Source organism: Chelon labrosus (assembly GCF_963514085.1).
Source record: "Chelon labrosus genome assembly, chromosome: 11".
Lineage (NCBI taxonomy): Eukaryota > Metazoa > Chordata > Actinopteri > Mugiliformes > Mugilidae > Chelon > Chelon labrosus.
In genome coordinates this window covers 12,549,900-12,569,305 of record NC_140344.1, presented here as the reverse complement: position 1 = coordinate 12,569,305, position 19,406 = coordinate 12,549,900, and the positions used below count along the sequence as shown (strand labels likewise).

Below are 19,406 nucleotides of genomic sequence, written 5' to 3'. Positions count from 1 at the left end.
ATATTACACAAGGTTGGTCACAGTCACTGTAATAATCAACACGAGGGTCTGCATATAGATATTTACTCTGCTTTCTACTTTGGGAAATAACGTATATATACATGTATAATAATTACTTAAAATAAAGTTGTCATAGAAATGTATCGCAACTATGATTTTTCAGTGTTGTGCTGTGTTGAAAAGTATGTGTGCATCTTTAATTTAAATCGTGAATAAAAGGGCCAGTTCAAACCTCTAACTTACATACATTTTTAATTGGCGAATTGGCTAACTAACGAACAGAATTGGACGCCAATTCATATTGAACCAAGGTGTTAGTTTTGGTGGGAATTTGTGGAAGACAGTGAAAGGGGAAAACAATGGTTTCATACACAGGATAGTTCACATTTATGTATTTAAGCAGTTAATCATCAGGTTCTATAACATTCCAAACGACTATATCTTGTGATTACTAAAGGTCTTACTGACAATAATAATTTATGCATTAAGTTTAACTTGTCGTAAAATGAAGACAGCCATAAACAAAAGGAATGACACTTCAAGTTACTGAACCTGTAGGTCAAGGTTAGGAAATGATATCAATGAGTTGCAGTTTGCACATGCGCAGTAGGAGATAGCGTACGTGACGGGCTAACCCAGCTAGCACTAGCTTCCTCCTGCCAAATCTCTTACCGGTCTGTGTAGCTGGCTGTCCCGCATCATGTTCAGAGCCGCCGTCCGACTCTCGGTCTCCGGTGTCCGGAGTTTAACCCGCACGCAACCAGGGTGCCAAGGTATGTGTTGATTCTATTGTCGCATTTTAAAATGTATTTTTTTTTATAATAGCTTATGAAACCGGCAGAGCTAAGTTCTAACGGAAATCTAACGTGACTGTCGGCACATTGCGGTGCCGCACAGGCTAAGCTAGCTAGGTTAGCCGGTGTAGCTTTCATTTATTAATACATTGCGCACAGTCAGTCATTTTAACGTTTAAGTCATGTTCTATATACGTTCATTCAATGCAGCTATTACCTAGTTAACCTGAGTGTCTAGTGCTCCTAAAATGCCCCGGTATATCGCTCGGTGGCGTTTGTGTCCTTGCCGTGACCCGGTTGGAAGGCTTAGTCCGGGGCCCTATGATTGTCCCGCTGATGCTACTCGCTAACATGCTAATAAGGTTTGGTTGACTGAAGCAGTGTTCAGCCAACTAGTCTTGAATGTCTGGCGAAAACAGTGACAATAACAGGCCTCAGATCTTATTTTTGCTGCGTTAGCATCTGTTTTTAAGTGTAAGGAAGTGAAATTAAATTAAAGCATATCAAGTATTACAGGGTCCATTTAAATGATCCCTGTCTAAATTGGTCAAATGTTCTGATTCACACAAACATTTAAGTATAACCTAAGCATATTTGACCCAAGTGTCTTCTATGTAATGTCAGAGTGTTTCAACCTGCTACGTGCAGGAGGTAATGTTGGTGGTGTCAGGACTCTGGCAGTCATCCAACTACATTACCAGACACTGTTTGTCCTTTACTACTTCTCTCAATGGAGATATATCCTTGTCTGTACTTGTCCTTCAACATTATTCAACACTAGGCGCCACTGTAGGTACTGTTTTTTTTTTTTTTTTTTTACTGCTGATGAGTTGATATAAAAAATTTGTTTTTGCAGCCGTCTTGGCCTCGAGGTGTTACTCTCATGGGAAGCAGGAGACGGACGAGGAGTTTGACGCCCGATGGGTCACTTATTTCAACAAGCAAGACATTGACGCATGGGAGCTGAGAAAAGGTACTTCTATGGATTACAATAATGCTGACTAACTGGGGAGATACACATAAAAACTGAGGCTTAATCGGCTTAATACGTCACGTCGAACAATAGTTCTAGGGCTTGGCATAAGGAAGTTGATTTCACTAGTTCAGTAAGTAAAAGCTGTGGCATACGCGTTTATCTTGAGTCAACATAGGTTTGTCAGTTATTAGAGGTTTGGTTTGACTTGCGATTTGGAGCAAGTCAGTGAGGTGTGATTTCCTTATGGCAAGTTTAAACAAATTATGGTATTGCTGCTGTATAGTGCATAAACAGTTTGATTTGTTAACTTGTTAGAATTTATATTAATACTAACCTAGCTGCCATATTTTTTTCCAATAATATTTGCCATCAAAAAGACTGTAGTTTGGTGGTGGGGACTGGAAAACACAATGTGATCACAGGTTGAAGTCTTACCTAGTCCGGTTTCAAATTTGACAATAATACTACAGAACATTAGTATTTTACAGTTTTTTTCCCCAAGTACAGCACCAGGCTTACACTTACACGCCTATTGTTTCTGTGGCGTAAATACATAACAATACGGACACAGCAGTGCACAGGCATAAATGCTTTCGATGTCGTAACCCCCTGCGCCATAGCTACGCCCGTTTAGTGCCGCGGTACTGTAAGCGCACATGACTTGTCGTTCTGGGAAGAAACACCACCTTTCGACCCACATATCATTGTTTTCATTCATTCATTTTTTTTATTCAATGCGCCACTCAACAGTCGAGTGTGGTGCAATTGGCTCGAGCTTCATACGACAGAATGAGAGCAGGTACCTTTTGTGCACCAGCCAAACGCTGGCTATTGTGTGACTGTAGACACTGAAAACCAGGAGTGAACGCGCTTTTTTGGCTTGCGAGCTACTTTTACAAAAAAGTGTGTGTCTATATATATTTGTTTTTGCTGTGCAGTAGTCTTGAGTTGTTGTTGTCGAAGTTGTGCATGGCTGCGGATGTGAACTGCTGAACTGAGGGTATGTTGCAATAAAAAAAAAAAGAGGTCCAACAGATAAATGATAAGACTACAATCTAAAACATTTGGCACACAATCTACTCGCATTGCCTTCCTGATCTACCGGTCGATCGACGTATTGGGCACCCCTGCCGTGAACAGTCATCTATTGGGTCAAAAGAGGTGTCAAATCAAAAGAGATTAGAGCTATTTTGGTGTGACATGTGACGTGTGACTAATAAATGCAAGCTAACTGAAGTTACGATCGAGAATATGTGGAAAACATGCACTTCTAACGGACGCTGTGAAAGTTTGCTGCAGCGTACATTGTTCCATTATAGATCAAAAGCTTGGTGTGGACTAACTATGTTACTGGAGGACGTTTACTGGACAGTGTACCATGGCAATGTAAAGGGACCGTTCTGAGGTGGACACACACTGCCAAGACCAAGTTTAAATACCAGCTTTATTCTGTTACATGATTTTTACCTGAGTTTTGGTGTAGATACCAAAACAGTACTTTTGTATTATACATAAAATACCTTATTTTATGGAGGCATCATATGCTTTACCTCAACACAGTATGTCATTCAAAACAGAAACAGTCTAATCAAGGAATAAGCATATAAAACAAAAGTACTCGTCTGGGTAACCAGTCAGTGTCTTCTTCCGGTAATTAATGTTTCAGACACTTTTTAGGTCGGTGGTTTATGCACAGCCATAGTCAGAAGAGCCATTTAGTTGATGGTTGAGGCCAGTCTCAGTCATAATGATCAATGCCGTGATACCTTAGTAATGAAATTCAGTCTGACCGCGTTGTAAATTCCTCTGGGGTTGTATTTCGTCAGGTCACTGCTAACTTAAGCAGCACACTTTTTTTTTTTTTTATTTACACAGGGCTGTTTTCAGTCTGAGCACGTACGAGGAAATGAGCACAACAGAGGATATGATTAGAGTTTCAGTCATTGTTACATGTGTAGGTGCAGCAGGTGTTGTTGGTTTGCTATTATGTTTGTTAGGTCAGCTTATATCATGAGAAAAACTAAAGGGTTATTCTATGCGTTTTCTTCCTTCTCTCATTAATTTATGATTTTTCAATCCGCATGCCTCTCTGGGTCCACCGGCTTCTACTGGAAATCTAAAGACTTTGAAACGAGGGTTACAAATATAGTTTTGCATTTAAAAAGCACACTGGCGGTTATTTTTCCCCCCCAGGATGATTTGTGTGGGACCAACTCAAGATAGACAGCAGAACATGTAACTGTGTGCCTCATGTAGAGAGGTCTGTGTTACAGAAGGATGGGATTCATTATGTCAGGCTGCTTTTTAGTGAGACTGGTTTGCTTTTGTTTTTGGTCTTATTAAGGTATTTTACCCATCCTTCAAATAAAAGGTGCCTTGTTGTAAAGTGCAGACTTCTGTCTCTACTTTCCAGTTTCTAAAATGTTAATTCTGTGTTTCAGGGATGAACACATTGATCGGGTATGACCTGGTACCTGAGCCAAAGATCCTTGAGGCTGCACTGAGAGCCTGTCGGAGATTAAACGACTTGGCCAGCGCCATCCGAATTTTGGAAGCTGTCAAGGTGAGAAGAAAAGGACCTTGAGGACTATTGCCAGCCAGGATCTTTATAGCTGGTAGTAAGAAGTGAACAATTGATGGGATTTACCATTTATTTCCTCAGGACAAATCCGGCCCTCATAAAGACATCTACCCGTACGTGATCCAGGAGCTGCGGCCTGTATTGAACGAGCTTGGCATCTCTACACCCGAAGAGCTTGGCATTGACAAAGTGTAGACAAGTAGGTACTAAAATTCTCATCAGTTATGTTTTGTTCTCTTCACTGTATAATAAATGGAAGTCTAATAGAAATATTGTTTGTTTGTTTCAGATCTAACCACAGTGGATACACCCAGGACATACAGCCCTTGTACTTACATGTTTTCCTCATTATGCGTGTGATATTTAATTTGTCCTTTATTAAGTTCTTTTGCTTGTAAAATATTGATGAACATAATAAAGGAGAATATATCTTTGAGTGTCACAAGTATATTGGAATATTCTATTAGTTCAAGTACCTATTGAGGCAATACATCATTACAGGTTGCTTTAACCAAGAGCAGCATCACCAAATGGTACATGTCCTATTGTGTTCAGATCTTCTTGTAAGACTCACATTCTGCCACCAGGGAGCAGCGTTGTCGCATGAATGTAAAGCTCATTATACTGTACTCAGTCTGCATTACATCTGTTTTCATTTCAGGGAAACTTTACGTGATGGTAAAATAAACTTGTTCAAATGGCGACTGGTGTAATTCTGTTATAACACATATGTGAACTATTACCTGAAGCTCATTTGACTTGTTGGGTTCAGAGATTTTTCTTTTATAGACTGGATCATGAAGCTATTGAAATCAATGGACATTTTTTGCAGAGAATTGTTGCGAATATAATATTGTAATTTTAAAATAATCTACTACCTGTATGCATTACGGCATTTGAAGTTAGAACTAGCTTCATTATAAACACAAGCAGAAAACTTCTCTGGTGAAAATGTAATCAGTAGTGCCACAGTAATTTCAGAGTGCTTATAGTATTTTCAGTCATGCGTAATGTTATTAAATTGTGTTAAATTGTAGGATACTGTAACCTAAAATAGCTAATCCCAGATTATTTATAGATTTGGATCCAAACCTCACCAGTTACACAAAATCAACAAGTCATATTTCAAGTGTTCAAGTGCTCTTTTGTCCCTTTTCAGTATCTTGGTTGAGAAAAGAGACAAACTAATGTACAAAGACTTTTTCATGGAATGGGCCGACATGATAGAACATGCTTCAGTTAATTTAGATTCTTTCTACGTCTTAATGGCTGTAAATTATAGGGAAGACACCTGTTACAGTAATAAATCACTTTCTAGCAGACTCAGATGACTGCTGATACCTGTCAGCTGGACATTTCTGTCTGTAAAGATTTAGCTGTGTTTTTATGAGAAGAATCATTTTTAGAATGCCAAAGACAGTTTGCATCATCTTACAACCATCAGCCACAACATTAAAACCACTGACAGGTGAAGTAAATAACTTTGGCCAGCTTGTGCCAATACAATGTTCTGCTGAGAAACTTTTGGACCTGGCATTCATGTGGATGTTACTTAGACATGTAGCATCCACCTAGACCAGACCAGGCACCTCCACCTCATAGCAATAACACTCCTTGATGGCAGCAGCCATCCCCAGCAGGATGCAGACAGACAGACACATGCACGAACACATAAGGTGTTGACCTGGCCTTCAAATTCACTAGATCCGAAACTGATAAAGTATCTGTGGGATGCACTGGAACAAGCCTGATCCACAGAGGCCCCTCCCTTCAACCCATAGGATCCAAAGGCCCCAAATAACAACACTCTGTTGTCAGAGACCCCAGGACACCCTCAGAGGGGCCATGTCCATTCTCTGATAAGTAACAGCTGTTCTGGAGGCACAATATTAGGAAGGTGGTCATAATAGTGTGGCTTATCTGTGTATTTTACAAGAGGATTTTTTTGGGAGCATTCTTTCTTTCATTTGTGATTCTTGTCCTAATTTAGTTTACCCCTTGAACTCTCTCAATCTACACCAAGTGAGAACAAATTCTTGACAGATTTTTGCTCACATCCTGTCATCAAGCAGCTCGTGTCGACAGCGTGCGTCTTTGGCTTTTAATAGATTAGTGGGAGGACCTGTGGCCACTGATTCCACTGATTCCCAGGAAAGCGGAGTTATCACACGGAGAATGTTGCTTCTCAGAATAGAAGCACATTAGATGTTCACCAAGGGGGCAGATGGTGCTAGAGTCCGGCGTCTTAGCTTCCCAGTGGGGGAACTTACTTCTCCTGCTTGAACTGCCTGGGTCTGTCCTTCTATTCACAAAAAACTGTGTTGAATTGGTTCTTGGAAACCAGCTCATACCGAGTGTTGCAAAATGACAAGTTAGTGATATTCGTATGTTGCTGCCACCTTGATCTACGGATCTTGGAAATTTTGAGTGATTCACTGAACCAGATGATTGACCTGATTATTTATTTACATTTAAATAGAAGAGCATTTCTGTTTCTGCTGCGGCAACTTATTTAACCGCAATTAAGCAGCTCTTGTCAAGATTGTGCGTTATTTTTATACTAGCGGTCATGTCACCTCTGTAAAGATAATAGCTGTGGAAATGGGTTCTGACTTTGGGGAGGGGTTTCCTTCTGAGGTAGGTGGGAAGTTCCACAGAAATGTGAGCTCAAAAACACTTTACCATCTTTACGCACGGGGCGGTGCTTTCATTCACCCAAGTTGGGGGGTGTGGGCCAAAGACAATCAAAGATGTTTGAGTTTCCATGCGCAGTGACCAGGGAGGTAGAGCGCAGAGCGTCATTACCCCTCCTCCAGCTCCGATCCCTCCGGCCTCCACACTGCAGGGGTTTTTAAGTCACATTTGATCAAAAGAAGACTCATTTTCCGTTCAGAAAGAGGCACTGGTCATGCGATGCGATTTGCTTCTGCCGTAGGAAAGCAGGAAAAACTAGATAAGACCTGTTGGCGATGATGAATTACTCGAAGGCGCAAATGGTGAGTGTCGACGACTCTTTGGTGGCGCTCCCACTCGTGTTCGTTACAGTAACAAAGCAAGTGGCGATTAATGTGGACACGGAGAGCGTTTGCGCGTTTGCGATTATTTTAAAAGTTTTGAATGTAGTTTTTGAACATTTCAAAGGTAATGCAAGCTTGAGGTGTGCATTTATCCGCTCTGTGAAATAAAGATCATTTTCCACGTACGAAACCAAAGATTCTTGTGAAATAACCTACTGATAGGTTCTTCCATGTTGGAGCAGATTTGAACAAATCTAGGCTAAGGAATGAATTTTACTGAAAGAAATTTGTTTAACATATCTACTTTATTGTAGTCTGGATTAATTTATTGTTCCTTTATCACTGCTTCAGACCAACAAACTTTGTCCACCTTAAATGCGCCCGCAGGGACCGACTCAGACTGCCCTTTAAAAGGTTCAACTCTAATCCAAAAACAAATATGTATTACTTTATTCAGACACTACACCAGCTGTTTAAACAACAAGTTCACTTTACTTCTCTGAGCCCTTTTGTGTTTGTTGAGTTCAGTTTCTGTTGTTTATTGGATTGTTTTCTGCAAGAATTTAAAATAAAATCACTCAATCACTATGTTTCTGGTGAAGTAGAATATTGCAATGTATCTCTAAACCTTTGGTGATTTGTGTGGTGTTGTTGTTGTTTTTTGTCCATAGTCGAGCTTATCAGAGGAAGGAAATTCAGCCGGCTGTCCACAGTCCAGTCCTGCTGGTGTGAAGCTGGAGGCGGTGATGGAGCAGCTGCAGAGACAACAGGAAGCCAAAATGGAGATGAACCTTCAACAGAAACACCTTCTTCAAGCCCAGCTCCTGTTTGCCCAACAGGCCGCTGCGGCGAGAGCCTCTGCTTCCAAACTAGACTCGGCTTTGTTCGGGAAAGCGGACGTGCAGGCTTACCAAGCGGTCCAACAAGCTTTGAGCAGCCATCTTAGCAGAATGGACCCAGAAGAGGAGGATGAAGACTCTGACGAGGAGGGACAGGAGATGTTGGAGGAAGACGAGGAAGAAGAAGAAGAGGAGGAGGAGGAGGAGGAGAATGGGTCTCATCATCAGGCAAAGAAGCCTGGACTCCAACAGGTTTCACGCTTCCCCTTCCAGCCTTACCCCACGTCTCCATCAGCTGCTGTGGAGCAAATGTCTGAATCTCCACCTTCAGCAGTAAAACAAGAGCACGAGGAGAAGAACCTGATGTCTCCTGCGGGTCAACTCGCCTTCACATCACCAAATGGCTTTGCTGACTGGGGCTATGATGAGCCATTGAAACAGGTATGTTATTTTTGATTTCAAAATCAAAGGCCATTTTTAGTTTAGTTTAGTTTCCTGTGAGTTTTTTTTATTATTTTTTTTTGAATATGTTCAAATCCTCTGTATCTCTTTTGGCTCCATGACCTTTTATAATGAACCTAACACAGATTTACGGGTGTCGGCGCATTACTTCCTCTTCACAGAGAGAACGCAAACATCTGTGACTGTCCGCTACAGCTTGTGTGTGTGTTCTGCCTCTTATTCATTAATCGCTGGCTTCTTCCTGCTGAGTGTCATGCTCTCCGCTTCCCGGTTTTCCTCCTATTTTCTCACACTGGGAGGAAGGAGCGTGTCCCTTTTGGCAAGATGCCCAAACTCGGTAGCATTTAATTACTGGGCAGGCCTTTCCTCTAGCCATCCTTCACCACACGTCTCATATTATAGAAAAAAAACCCTTTCGTGCCACTGGTCAAGCTAATTGGTCTTGGCTGTGATCCAATTCTCATTCTTCAAAGAAGCCGGTTCAGGCCTGAGAGAGGATTGTGTTAAAATGAGACCAGCGGCTTGATGAACTAGCTTGCAGTGTATATTTATGGACATGGTTGGCTTCAGAGGTTAACTACTGTAAGCCTCTATCCACCACTCTCCATTTGAACATGAATGAATATAGTCGTAAAGAACAGATCCAAACCCAGCGTTAATAATAATGTTCTTGTGCAGAGGTTTAAGAATCAAGGCGCTCCTTATGGATTTGTTTGCTTCTTTGTGGAGGCCGATCTGATTGGTTCCTCTGTGTGCATGTTTCCCTTGAAAGGGCTCCATGTCAATACAGTACATTATGATTAATGAGGCCTGTGGGTGGAGGGACAGCTGGGTTAGTGCCTCCCAGCATGCAAACAGCTACCCATAAAGTTACTACTACATACAGTAGTTTCACTGGAGCTGAATGGGTCTTTGGTATGGTTATCAGGGGTTTTACACACCTCTTGTTTATTATTTAGGAGGTGCTTTTTTTTGTTTCCGTCTGCTTTTCTTTCTCCACTTTGTCTCACTTTTTGGAAAAGTGGCTGCACTTCACACGTTCAAGAAGAGAAAAAGTTGAATATTCTTTAAATCTTGACAAGCTTACGACACCTGGGTGCTGGCGTTACTGTAGCTCTCTGGGTAGCTTTGCATAATTTAACCGTTGCCTGGCAACGCTAAATGGCAGCTTCATTCCACAGCGCGTAATCAATACATTTTATGGCCACTGCAGCGAGAGTGTTTCCTTTTCTCGAGCCGGCTCACGGAACGTAGAGCAGTGAAGAACATTTCTGTTTTTAATTAAAGCACAGTAGTGGGTTGTGAGATATGTTGGGGGAAATAACGCTGTGTGTAAAATGTTTTGGTATTAATAGAACAAATGCGCGTGGGGTGTTTGCTGTGACCCGGTTGTGTCAAGATTTGGGAAGTCCTGGATTGTGTGACATTATTATCTTAACACGTTACTGTGGAATTGGAGTGCAGCTTGTAAGGTTTCTCTTTTTTTTAAAATGTAGAACTTTGATATGAGAGTTTCATCTGTGCCTTGTTGAAATCCTTACTCGTTCCCACCCAAAAGTGTTTCCTCCTCCTGCAACGTCTTCAGCTTTTTTTTCTTTTGTCTGGTTCATCAAGGAAACATCGCTGAAGGTCTTGACAAGCTTTTCAAACCTCGCCTTGCTGGGCAGCCATTGTTCGATGGCTGTGTGCGGTCACTGTAAGCCTTTAAATGTGGCATGTGTAGGGATAAAGAGCCTCTGTTCATCCAAGTTCACCGCACAGCAAGGGGCCGGATAAATTATCTTGACTTGCTGCTGTGTGATTCAGGCCCCAATAATTTAATTTTAATTTAAATTTTCCTCCCCCCTGCCGTTACATTGAAATTTGGAGAGGGTTACGGTTTCACTTTTGCCCTGCTGGAGCTACTGGGTGGTTCTGATGAAGCTCATTATTAAACGTACTTTGTTACTATAACATGATATTCTAATGTCAGATTTATCTCTTATCATGAATGCTTAAAATAAGAGATTTCCATGATTTGTTTGTATATATGCATCAACCTGATAATGTCTTAAATTTAAATATATAAAATCACATTGTAAAAAGTCGCCCTTTTAACAAAACAATAGAAACCTTTTCCTGACCTACATACTGAATGCTATCAGGATTCCCAGGCCTGGATGTGTGAAAGCTCTGTGAGCAATTAACTGAGAGCTCTTTGTTAATAGATCCACAGTAGGTCTCACTTGCTCATCAATAAGGGGGGAAGGGTTTTATTTCGTTTCGATGGTGAAAAGACTGAGATGTTTATCTACCTTCAATAGGCTTTCTGCAGGAAGAGCAGAAATCCTTTATTAGAAGCTCTAAGCTGAAGCCATTAGACGTGTCAACAGCTTTGCTGCGACTGGGGGGCGAGCTGTGTGTCAAGTGAATACATTCAATAACCAGTTTAACCACTGAAAACTGAGAAACACAGAGTAGTCGTCTATAGGAAGCAGGGGTCCATTACAGTGATTCACAGGCGAGGATGATTCAACATCTCCCAAGATGTGGCTTACGTGCATACTTTATGTGAAATGATTGTGGCGTTAAAAAAAAAAAAAGCTGGATATCGTGATGATAATTGAGCTTTAGCACATAGATTTCCATTAGGTGGGTGGTTTTTAACCCCTGTCAGTAAAGCTGGTAATAGATAAATGGTTAAAATATATTTTGCTTTCCATAAAGGGTTAGAACAACCAGATAGAGAGACAGAATTAGTTTTAGCTAACAATCTTATAATGGATAAAAGTTGGAATAGCTAACGTGTTAGTTCAGAGATAAATAAATGGTGAAGATGTGCAGCGTCTCCCACTATCAGTGCCAGTAGTACACTTGCAAACCAGTGTAAGCACTTATCTCAGTGTGAACGCGCTGATACGGTTATCGATGATAAATGACGTCCAGATTGAAATCAGTTCTAATGAACTCCGATAGTTCTGTGGGCTACGTCTTCCAACAAAAGGCGCCGCGGTTGCGCGTTTGTGTAGCTGTTCATTATGTGTCCGCTTTGGCAGTTTGAGTTGTGTTTTACTGTAAACACAGGGACGGTTGGCCAGCAGCCAAATGGCGATGATCAGTTTGCAGTGGATGAAATGTTATCGTTAATAACCCCTGAATCAGATCATGACGCACGATCAAGAGTTTAATGAAGGGCGACATGCGTTTAAAGCAAAAAAATAAAATGTGCAGATGGATAGATGGATTGATAAAAAGGAAAGTTATTGGTATTCTTATAAATAAAAAATAACCGTTTGTTTTATGTGTTGATACAAAACACAAGCACTGACCCCCAAATGTCGACAGAATACAAACCAGTAATGGCAATTTATAAACTGCAACAAGATCACCAGACATGAAACGGAGGATTTGCGAGATCAGAAGGTATTAGAAAAGAAAACAACCATAATCTAATGAATTGCAAAGAGACCATTCAACTTTCATTTTCATCCTTGTGTCATCACGTCGTTAGCAGGACAATAACCTCTCAGCAGGCTTTTCCACGCAGTTGCACACACACTGCCCTCGACTCACATTTTTAACCTTTAACAGTCGCGTTAAGGAGGACGGGGAGGAGGGGGAGGACGGGTAAAGAAGGAATAACGTGTCACACAAAGTTACCTAAAGAGCACGGCTCATTTCACTACTCTCCTCTTTCACACAGTTAAAACATCTTCTGCTGTGTTGTGTATACATTAATAATGTAAAAACATTTGGTAATGTATACAAAGCACAGCAGCGCCAGCAGATGTTTACAGTGACCGGCTGTTTACTGCAAACAAAGCAATGTTAGCAACTAGGAGGAGGAAATGCAAAACCCAGAGCCCTTTAGCAAAATGTGAACCAATGTTTCTCTTATTTTATTTGGATATTAACTCCTAATGTTGTGTTGTTGGTTGACAACCTGTTGACTGCTGTCTCTGTGTGTGTGTGGTTTTATGTACAGAGAGGAAGTGGCATCTGGGCGGAGGACAACGATGGAGGCAAAGTAAAAGGAGAACCATCTAGGGACTTCGCCAAGGTCAGTAGGTTTTGTAGACAACAACATGTAAACATGATTTTAAAATGCCTGAAACCATTACAGAGTGGCAGTTGACGTGCTTGTTTGCTGATGTTTTCTCGTCTCAACTTGCAGCTTTATGAGCTGGACAGTGACCCGCAGCGGAAGGAGTTTCTTGATCAACTCTTTGTCTTTATGCAGAAACGAGGTGAGTTTCAGATTCTTCCGGCTTTGCTGAACTTTGAGTTTTGTCATTCATGTTCCCCTTCCCCTACACTTCTTATTCCCATTACTGATCAACTGTCAAATAATGCCAAAAATCCACAGTTGTATTGTTTTGTGGACACAATAGCAGTATGCGCTAAGCTCCCTGACATTGCACTGGCTGTGACTACTTCATAATAAAGGTTTCATCATGTTTGCCAGTTAAAGCTGCATGAAATCTTCTGTTTGCTTTAGCAGCAATCTCTAAATGTGTCAGCTACTGCCAGATTACAGATGATTTAGCATTTCTCATGTTCAGATAAGGGTTTACAGAAATTACGTTAGCAGTAACTTAATACAGCATTTATTTCAGGAATGTCATCACAGACATGCAGTTATGAATAATGTGTCTTAATAAATATTGTAATACTTCATCAGTATGGATTAAAAGCTGGGAAGGCATACTATATTATCTGTTTACAGAAAGGGATAGACAGTAACATGGTGACAAAGTTAGTTTGAATGCCAGTGATAAAATTATAATGGTTGTCATTTTAGTGTAAACCTACATTATACACCACATATTTTTCACATCCATGGAAATCAGATTTATTTTTTTAAATGATTGAATTATTTCAACTTAACTTCAAATGTGTGATTGTAGTACCATGCGCTTTACACAGTCTATACTGTCAGTCCTTGAGTTGTTTGCTCCTGTATCTTGGAGACAGACATTCAGATTAGTTAGGTCCAATTAAAATAAATCCCAGCGCAAGTGAAGGAGATGCAGCAGGACATCGTCTTTCCTCATGTTTCCTCATGTCCAAATCTGTGTGTGTGGCATACGTTTATCTTAAGCCCACAGTAATCTTATTTCTACGACTGCATGTTAGCCTCCTTCATTAATTGGCTTTTCTCCAAATCAGGATGGAAGGTTGAGCTGTCAATCCTGGGACTGGCAGTCAATCCCACCTACCCCTTATGTACAAATCAATGCAGCAGCAAAGCTGCTGTTGTGGAATTATCCCCACCCCCCTTCCATTCGAAATAAGCTTCATTGGACAAGTCTGTCCGCGCAGATTATACATGCTAAGCCACATTACCTGACATTAACCTCAGGCCACCAGGTGTGTTCTGTCCTCCCCTTAGTCATTGTCTCTCTTTAATAGAGCATTAACAGGGCCAGTCTTGCTTTGTAATTATCTTTCAGTAGTACAAATGAACAGATATTGCTACATTGTGCTTACATTTATACTTTTATTTATCCAGGAACTCCTGTGAACCGAATCCCCATCATGGCAAAACAGGTGCTGGACTTGTACAGGCTTTATAAGCTTGTGACGGAGAAGGGAGGCCTGGTGGAGGTTATTAACAAGAAGATCTGGAGGGAGATCACCAAAGGTCTCAACCTGCCCACATCTATCACCAGTGCAGCCTTCACCCTCCGCACACAGTAAGTGCCTCTCACATTGCCAGTCGTAAAGCTGACGACCATAAGAATAAAATGCATAATGAAGATGCTGATAATTGGATACAACTCGGTCATCATATTGTGAGAAGCTCTTTTATACCTCTGAAGGGGCACAGCTGCCAGATTTGTCCTGCTTTCTGTCTGGGCCACACCTGGTTCCTCTCAATGTATGTTTAGTTCCAAGCCCTGCTTATTTCAATATTCAAAACAGATATTCTAATGCGACAGAACAGAACGTAACTATTGAACGTCAGAGGGAGGGGGAGGATATGGTGACACTTACACAGGTGTGGATGTATTACAGAGAGTGGAGCTGTTTCCAGATATTCAGGCTTTTCTTCACATGTCTGTAAATCATTGGCCCAGAATGGAAAAAAGAGTTCAAAAACCTCAAGTAAATGTTTGCATATCTTGAGTCAGCACAGGCCCGCGTACAAAGAGCTTCTCTCCCTCGTACCTGTTGCATAATATTAAAATCAGCTGTGCATGAAAACAAACTAAATCTTTTTTTTTTTTTTTTTTTAAATCGCGACACAGCAGTTGTAATTTTATTAACATTAGTCCAGGTTTATATGAATGAATCTGACGGTGACGTTTTAATAAGCGTTGTCATTCCAAACTAAATAAAATGTCAAGATTTTTTTATGTGTCGTAGAGGTGAACTTAGCAGAGGAAAGCTAGATGAACTGGGCTTATCCAGGTGACACATCGACCAGTATAACAAGACAAAGTAAAGAGGTTTTAAATCTTAACAACAAATTAATTTTGAAATTAGGTTAAGATAAGATAATCCTTTAATTTATCCCACACATTTGAATATAAACTTCACGGATGTCGACCTCTCTAATCCCAAACTTGCAAACACTGCATCAGACTAATTAGATTACTGTGCCAAATCCGGGAGCATTGAATACACCACCCTAGGTGATCTCATTGGGGAAATGGATGTGAACTAAACGGAGACAATGCAAAGACTAGTTGGGTGAAATCTAGGATAAATGAAACTCCTCTAACTAGAACCAAGAAAAGATGTAATGCATCAGCACATTCTCTATATAAATTATTTTAATCTGTGTATATCGGTGTGCTACTTTGTTAAGAAGACATTAGTTTAAAAATGAACTGGTAAAACACACGACAGGTTGACACTTTCACCAGTAGTCTGAACAGACCACTACAAGAGTAAATAACAGCGGTACAGTATTGCAATTTTTTTTAGGAATGGGACACACGTAACTTTCTTTCTTTCGTATATTCACTAATCTCAGTTTGATGTGGAAAAATCACATAGGACTTGTGGAAAGCCTTTCTAGGAGACCAGACCAAGAATTATACGTTTACTAGATGGGTCTAAAATGAATTTACTAAGAAATCCACAGAAGTCCTCTGTAAATGCACATCACCTTTCAGACGCATGACACAAAGTACACCTCCACCATCATTAACCAGAATACTGTATGGATTTCTAAAAAAACTAATCTGCAAGTTTGCGTGACTGACTCATATCAAACGTTTCCTTTTCAGGTACATGAAGTATCTGTACCCGTTTGAGTGTGAGAAGAAAGGTCTGAGCTCTCCAGGCGAGCTGCAGGCCGCCATCGACAGTAACCGCAGGGAGGGTCGACGTCCCAGCTACACCAACAGCCTGTACCGCTACTCTCCCTCCCCGAGCTCTGCTCCACACGCACTCATGTCTTCACCCACGATGCAAACCACGCCGACCACACACAATGGCATGAATTCATCCGCTAGTCCAAACCTAAAGAGAAGCGCAGGTATGCCGGAGTTTGTTTATGTGTTTATGTGCCTCTAAGAATTGTACTTTAAAAATCTGTTTTGTCCGTTAACATCAACAATATTACTGTTGAACTCTCTTTGAGTCATAGTGAGTCAGAAAACCTACCTCAACCCAGCCTCAACTTTCTGCAAGGCATCATAGGATACATGTTGCTTCTCGGAGTTTAAATCTCCTTGCAATATATAATCATAATTAATTATATGCTTATTTTGTTCATTTCAGTATTAATGTAAGTTACAAAAGACTATTTTTTATGCATATCATGAAGATCTGTTATTTTATTTAAACAGAAAGCGTAATATCCCTGAACTCTTTTGCTCTGCGCCCTTCAGATTTCATTATATATTTAATTTTCTTTTCTTATCCCAATCAGATGAGACCTCCACCCCTGTAATTCCCAGGCTGCCCATGGCTCTGACCATGGGACAGCAGCAGCAGCAGCTGACACAAGCTGCCACATTAGAGCATCTTCGCGAGAGGCTGGAGCGAGGAGGAGTGGGCGGAGCTGCAGCCGACGGTCCAGAGAAGAAAATGATGCGGCTCGCGGAGGAGCAGCAGCGCCTCATGCAGCAGGCCCTCCAGCAAAACTTCCTGGCTATGGCCTCTCACTTTAATCCCATGAACCTCAAACTCAACAATGGGCACGGTGAGCTGCTGGTACCTCATCCCCACTGAACTTTAAGGGATGCTAATTATGTGCTATGTTTAGGACGGTCCATTAACAGGATCTTGTGATTGCCTCTTGCAGAAAACAAACAGGATTTGTCACTCAGTATCTCTACTAATGGACCAGCCAGCATCAGTGTATCTGTGGAGGTCAATGGCACCGTTTACTCTGGTGAGTCTCGAAGTTTCTCAAGAGAAAGCTGCTTCTGGTCTTTTTGTGATTTTGTTTGGTGCAAGACGTTCCTTTGTGGTGCACGTCAAACAAAGTTCACAGTAATATGTACACTGACAATAGTTGGTTCAGAAGCAGGATTCATGATTCAGGTCAATCCTTCTTTTGTATAATTTATGTCAACATAGTGTAAGATGCCTTTGCGATAGCTGCACTTCATTTAATTTCGTCCTCTTCTCTGATTTCTGTGCTGTAGGAACGCTGTTTGCTCAGAAGTCGACTCCTCCCGTGTCGTCACAGACCGTAACCCTGGCGGGAACAAGTGCTTTCAGTGCCCTCTCCTCCTCACACAGTCCCTCCTCTTCATCCTCCACCTCCTCCAAAGGACCAAATTAGGTTGCACTGGCTTCCAAATCTGTTCTGAGCAAAATGATTACACGACATACCTCACATACCATACCATAACTGTGGTGACATCCAGGGAAACACAGGAAGCTAGCCACTCTTCTTCTTCAGCATTGTCTTTCTATTGCATTGACAGCATAATGTGCTTGAAACTATTCTTGTTCATGTTTTACATCAAATCTTCCACACTGACTATAGTGTAGTTTCAGACCAGTTTACCTTAGTGCCTGTTAGAAGACTTTCTCTAATGTAGTGACATTCTTGTCTAAAGGCCTTTACAAGGCTTGTTTAAGTGTCTTTAGAGCAGAATATTGCGTGCTGAGAATCAGTGCTACACCAGTTTGGGTGTCGGCTACAGTTATATGTGATTATCAAACAGTTCAGTAGCTGCCTTTTCACATAGCCATGAGTAGAACAATGTAGTTGCCAAAGTGGAGCTAATGAAGACCAAAAAGCCTTAGCTCAGTATGGTAGATCCTGTCTGTAACTGTTTGCTGAAACCATTCTGCGTCCCTCTTGGTAAACATTTGGTTTATACCTTTCAGTAGCAGCTTTCTGGGAATATCCACACCATCAGATTGCACAGAAATGCTGCAGCTTTTTTAAGAATCCAATGGAAGTGAAAAGAAACTGGATGCAGGTTGTTTGGAATCTTTAATATTGGGCTTTCTTTCACTTCTATATTTAATCTTTTGGCTTTGCCTTGAAACTACGCATCTATTTCATGTCAGCTATGAATCAAAAGGCAGAATGTGAGAGACATTATGTGCTATATTGTATACAACAATTACCTCAACTGACTTCCCACGTTGGAAAGTTTCTCAAAGTAATTTCTCAGGAATGTCCCTCTGGACTGATAGCTGTTATACTATATCTCATAATATATTGCTGTGTTATATTTGTATAAATGCAGAGAATGTATCGTTAGTGACCTCAAGCTTTGGACAAGTGAACACTGAAACAGTGCTACCTCACTCTTCTAGATAAATATGCAATGTTCAGAGCAGCATGTTTTCCTTTAGCCATCTGCTGAAATAAACCCTCTATGTGGACAATCAAGTAGAAATATCATTGCAAACAGATGCCACTGTGAACTTGACGACTGGAAAAAAAAAAAAGCTGTCTTTCAAGTCTGTTCTGGTCTTCGAATAATGTATTTCTTGGATATGTAGCCATAAGGAATAAAACAATCTTGTGTGCTGTGGAAAAAACTGCTGTTTTTTTTTTTTTTTGTGTCAATACTTCAGTGCTGTTGCATTCATAAGTCAAATGATGTTTCTTAGAGTGTACACTACCGGTCAAAAGTTTTAGAACACCACACTTTTTCCAGTTTTTTACTGAAAATTATTATTCAGTTTAGTGTCTCATTGCACTCTGAAATGAAAGCATAGAACAAATAAGAAATTTGAGTTGAAAAAGAAATCATGGAATCAATTTATAGACCAAAATGTATTCTAAACTTTTGACTCATCAAAGTAGCCACCTTTGGCAGATATAACAGCTGAACACACTCATGGCATTCTTTCTACAATAGAAATCAAATATTCTTCAGAAAGTTCTTCCCAAGTCTGTTGCAGAAGTTCCCATAAACGTGTGGCACTTGTAGGTTGCTTGGCTTTCCCTCTTCTGTCCAGTTCATCCCAAACCAGCTCGATGGGATTTAAGTCTGGAGACTGTGCTGGCCACTCCATGTTTTCAAGCTTACCATCTTGTTCTTTTTTCCTGAGGTAGTTCTGGCATAGCTTGGACTTGTGTTTTGGGTCATTATCTTGCTGTAGGATGAACCTCTGACCAACTAGGCACATACCAGAGGGTATTGCATGGCGCTGCAGAATGCTATGGTAGCCATTTTGGTTCAGGGTGCCTCTCACTCTGTACAAGTCACCGACCCTGGATCCAGCAAAACAGCCCCAGACCATCACACTTCCTCCTTCACGTTTGACAGATGATGTCACACACTGTGGAACCATCGACTCGTCTACTTCACAGCGTACAAAGATTCT

General features: G+C 41.0%; 2 protein-coding genes across 2 annotated transcripts; both read left to right on the top strand.

The window, feature by feature from the left end:
- The first annotated feature begins 628 nt into the window (after nt 1–628).
- On the top strand, nt 629–5,052 carry LOC311495263 (cytochrome c oxidase subunit 5A, mitochondrial-like). Its single transcript, XM_084554658.1, has 5 exons — nt 629–773; nt 1,651–1,767; nt 4,212–4,333; nt 4,433–4,550; nt 4,641–5,052. The coding sequence occupies exons 1-4, from the start codon at nt 701–703 to the stop codon at nt 4,544–4,546; spliced, it is 426 nt and encodes a 141-aa protein (XP_084410784.1). The 5' UTR covers nt 629–700; the 3' UTR covers nt 4,547–4,550; nt 4,641–5,052.
- Nucleotides 5,053–7,150: 2,098 nt separating this feature from the next.
- On the top strand, nt 7,151–18,607 carry LOC311495722 (AT-rich interactive domain-containing protein 3B-like). The gene is made up of 9 exons (XM_084555283.1): nt 7,151–7,347; nt 8,040–8,648; nt 12,634–12,708; nt 12,823–12,895; nt 14,161–14,344; nt 15,887–16,137; nt 16,534–16,806; nt 16,909–16,998; nt 17,255–18,607. The coding sequence occupies exons 1-9, from the start codon at nt 7,321–7,323 to the stop codon at nt 17,392–17,394; spliced, it is 1,722 nt and encodes a 573-aa protein (XP_084411409.1). The 5' UTR covers nt 7,151–7,320; the 3' UTR covers nt 17,395–18,607.
- The last annotated feature ends 799 nt before the right edge of the window (nt 18,608–19,406 follow it).

Coding starts and splice junctions, on each gene's coding strand:
- LOC311495263 (XM_084554658.1), top strand. CDS start 701: ATGTTCAGAGCCGCCGTCCGACTCTCGGTCTCCGGTGTCCGGAGTTTA. Junction 774..1,650: donor CACGCAACCAGGGTGCCAAG/GTATGTGTTGAT, acceptor TTGTTTTTGCAG/CCGTCTTGGCCTCGAGGTGT. Junction 1,768..4,211: donor CGCATGGGAGCTGAGAAAAG/GTACTTCTATGG, acceptor TCTGTGTTTCAG/GGATGAACACATTGATCGGG.
- LOC311495722 (XM_084555283.1), top strand. CDS start 7,321: ATGATGAATTACTCGAAGGCGCAAATG. Junction 8,649..12,633: donor ATGATGAGCCATTGAAACAG/GTATGTTATTTT, acceptor TTTTATGTACAG/AGAGGAAGTGGCATCTGGGC. Junction 12,896..14,160: donor TGTCTTTATGCAGAAACGAG/GTGAGTTTCAGA, acceptor TTATTTATCCAG/GAACTCCTGTGAACCGAATC.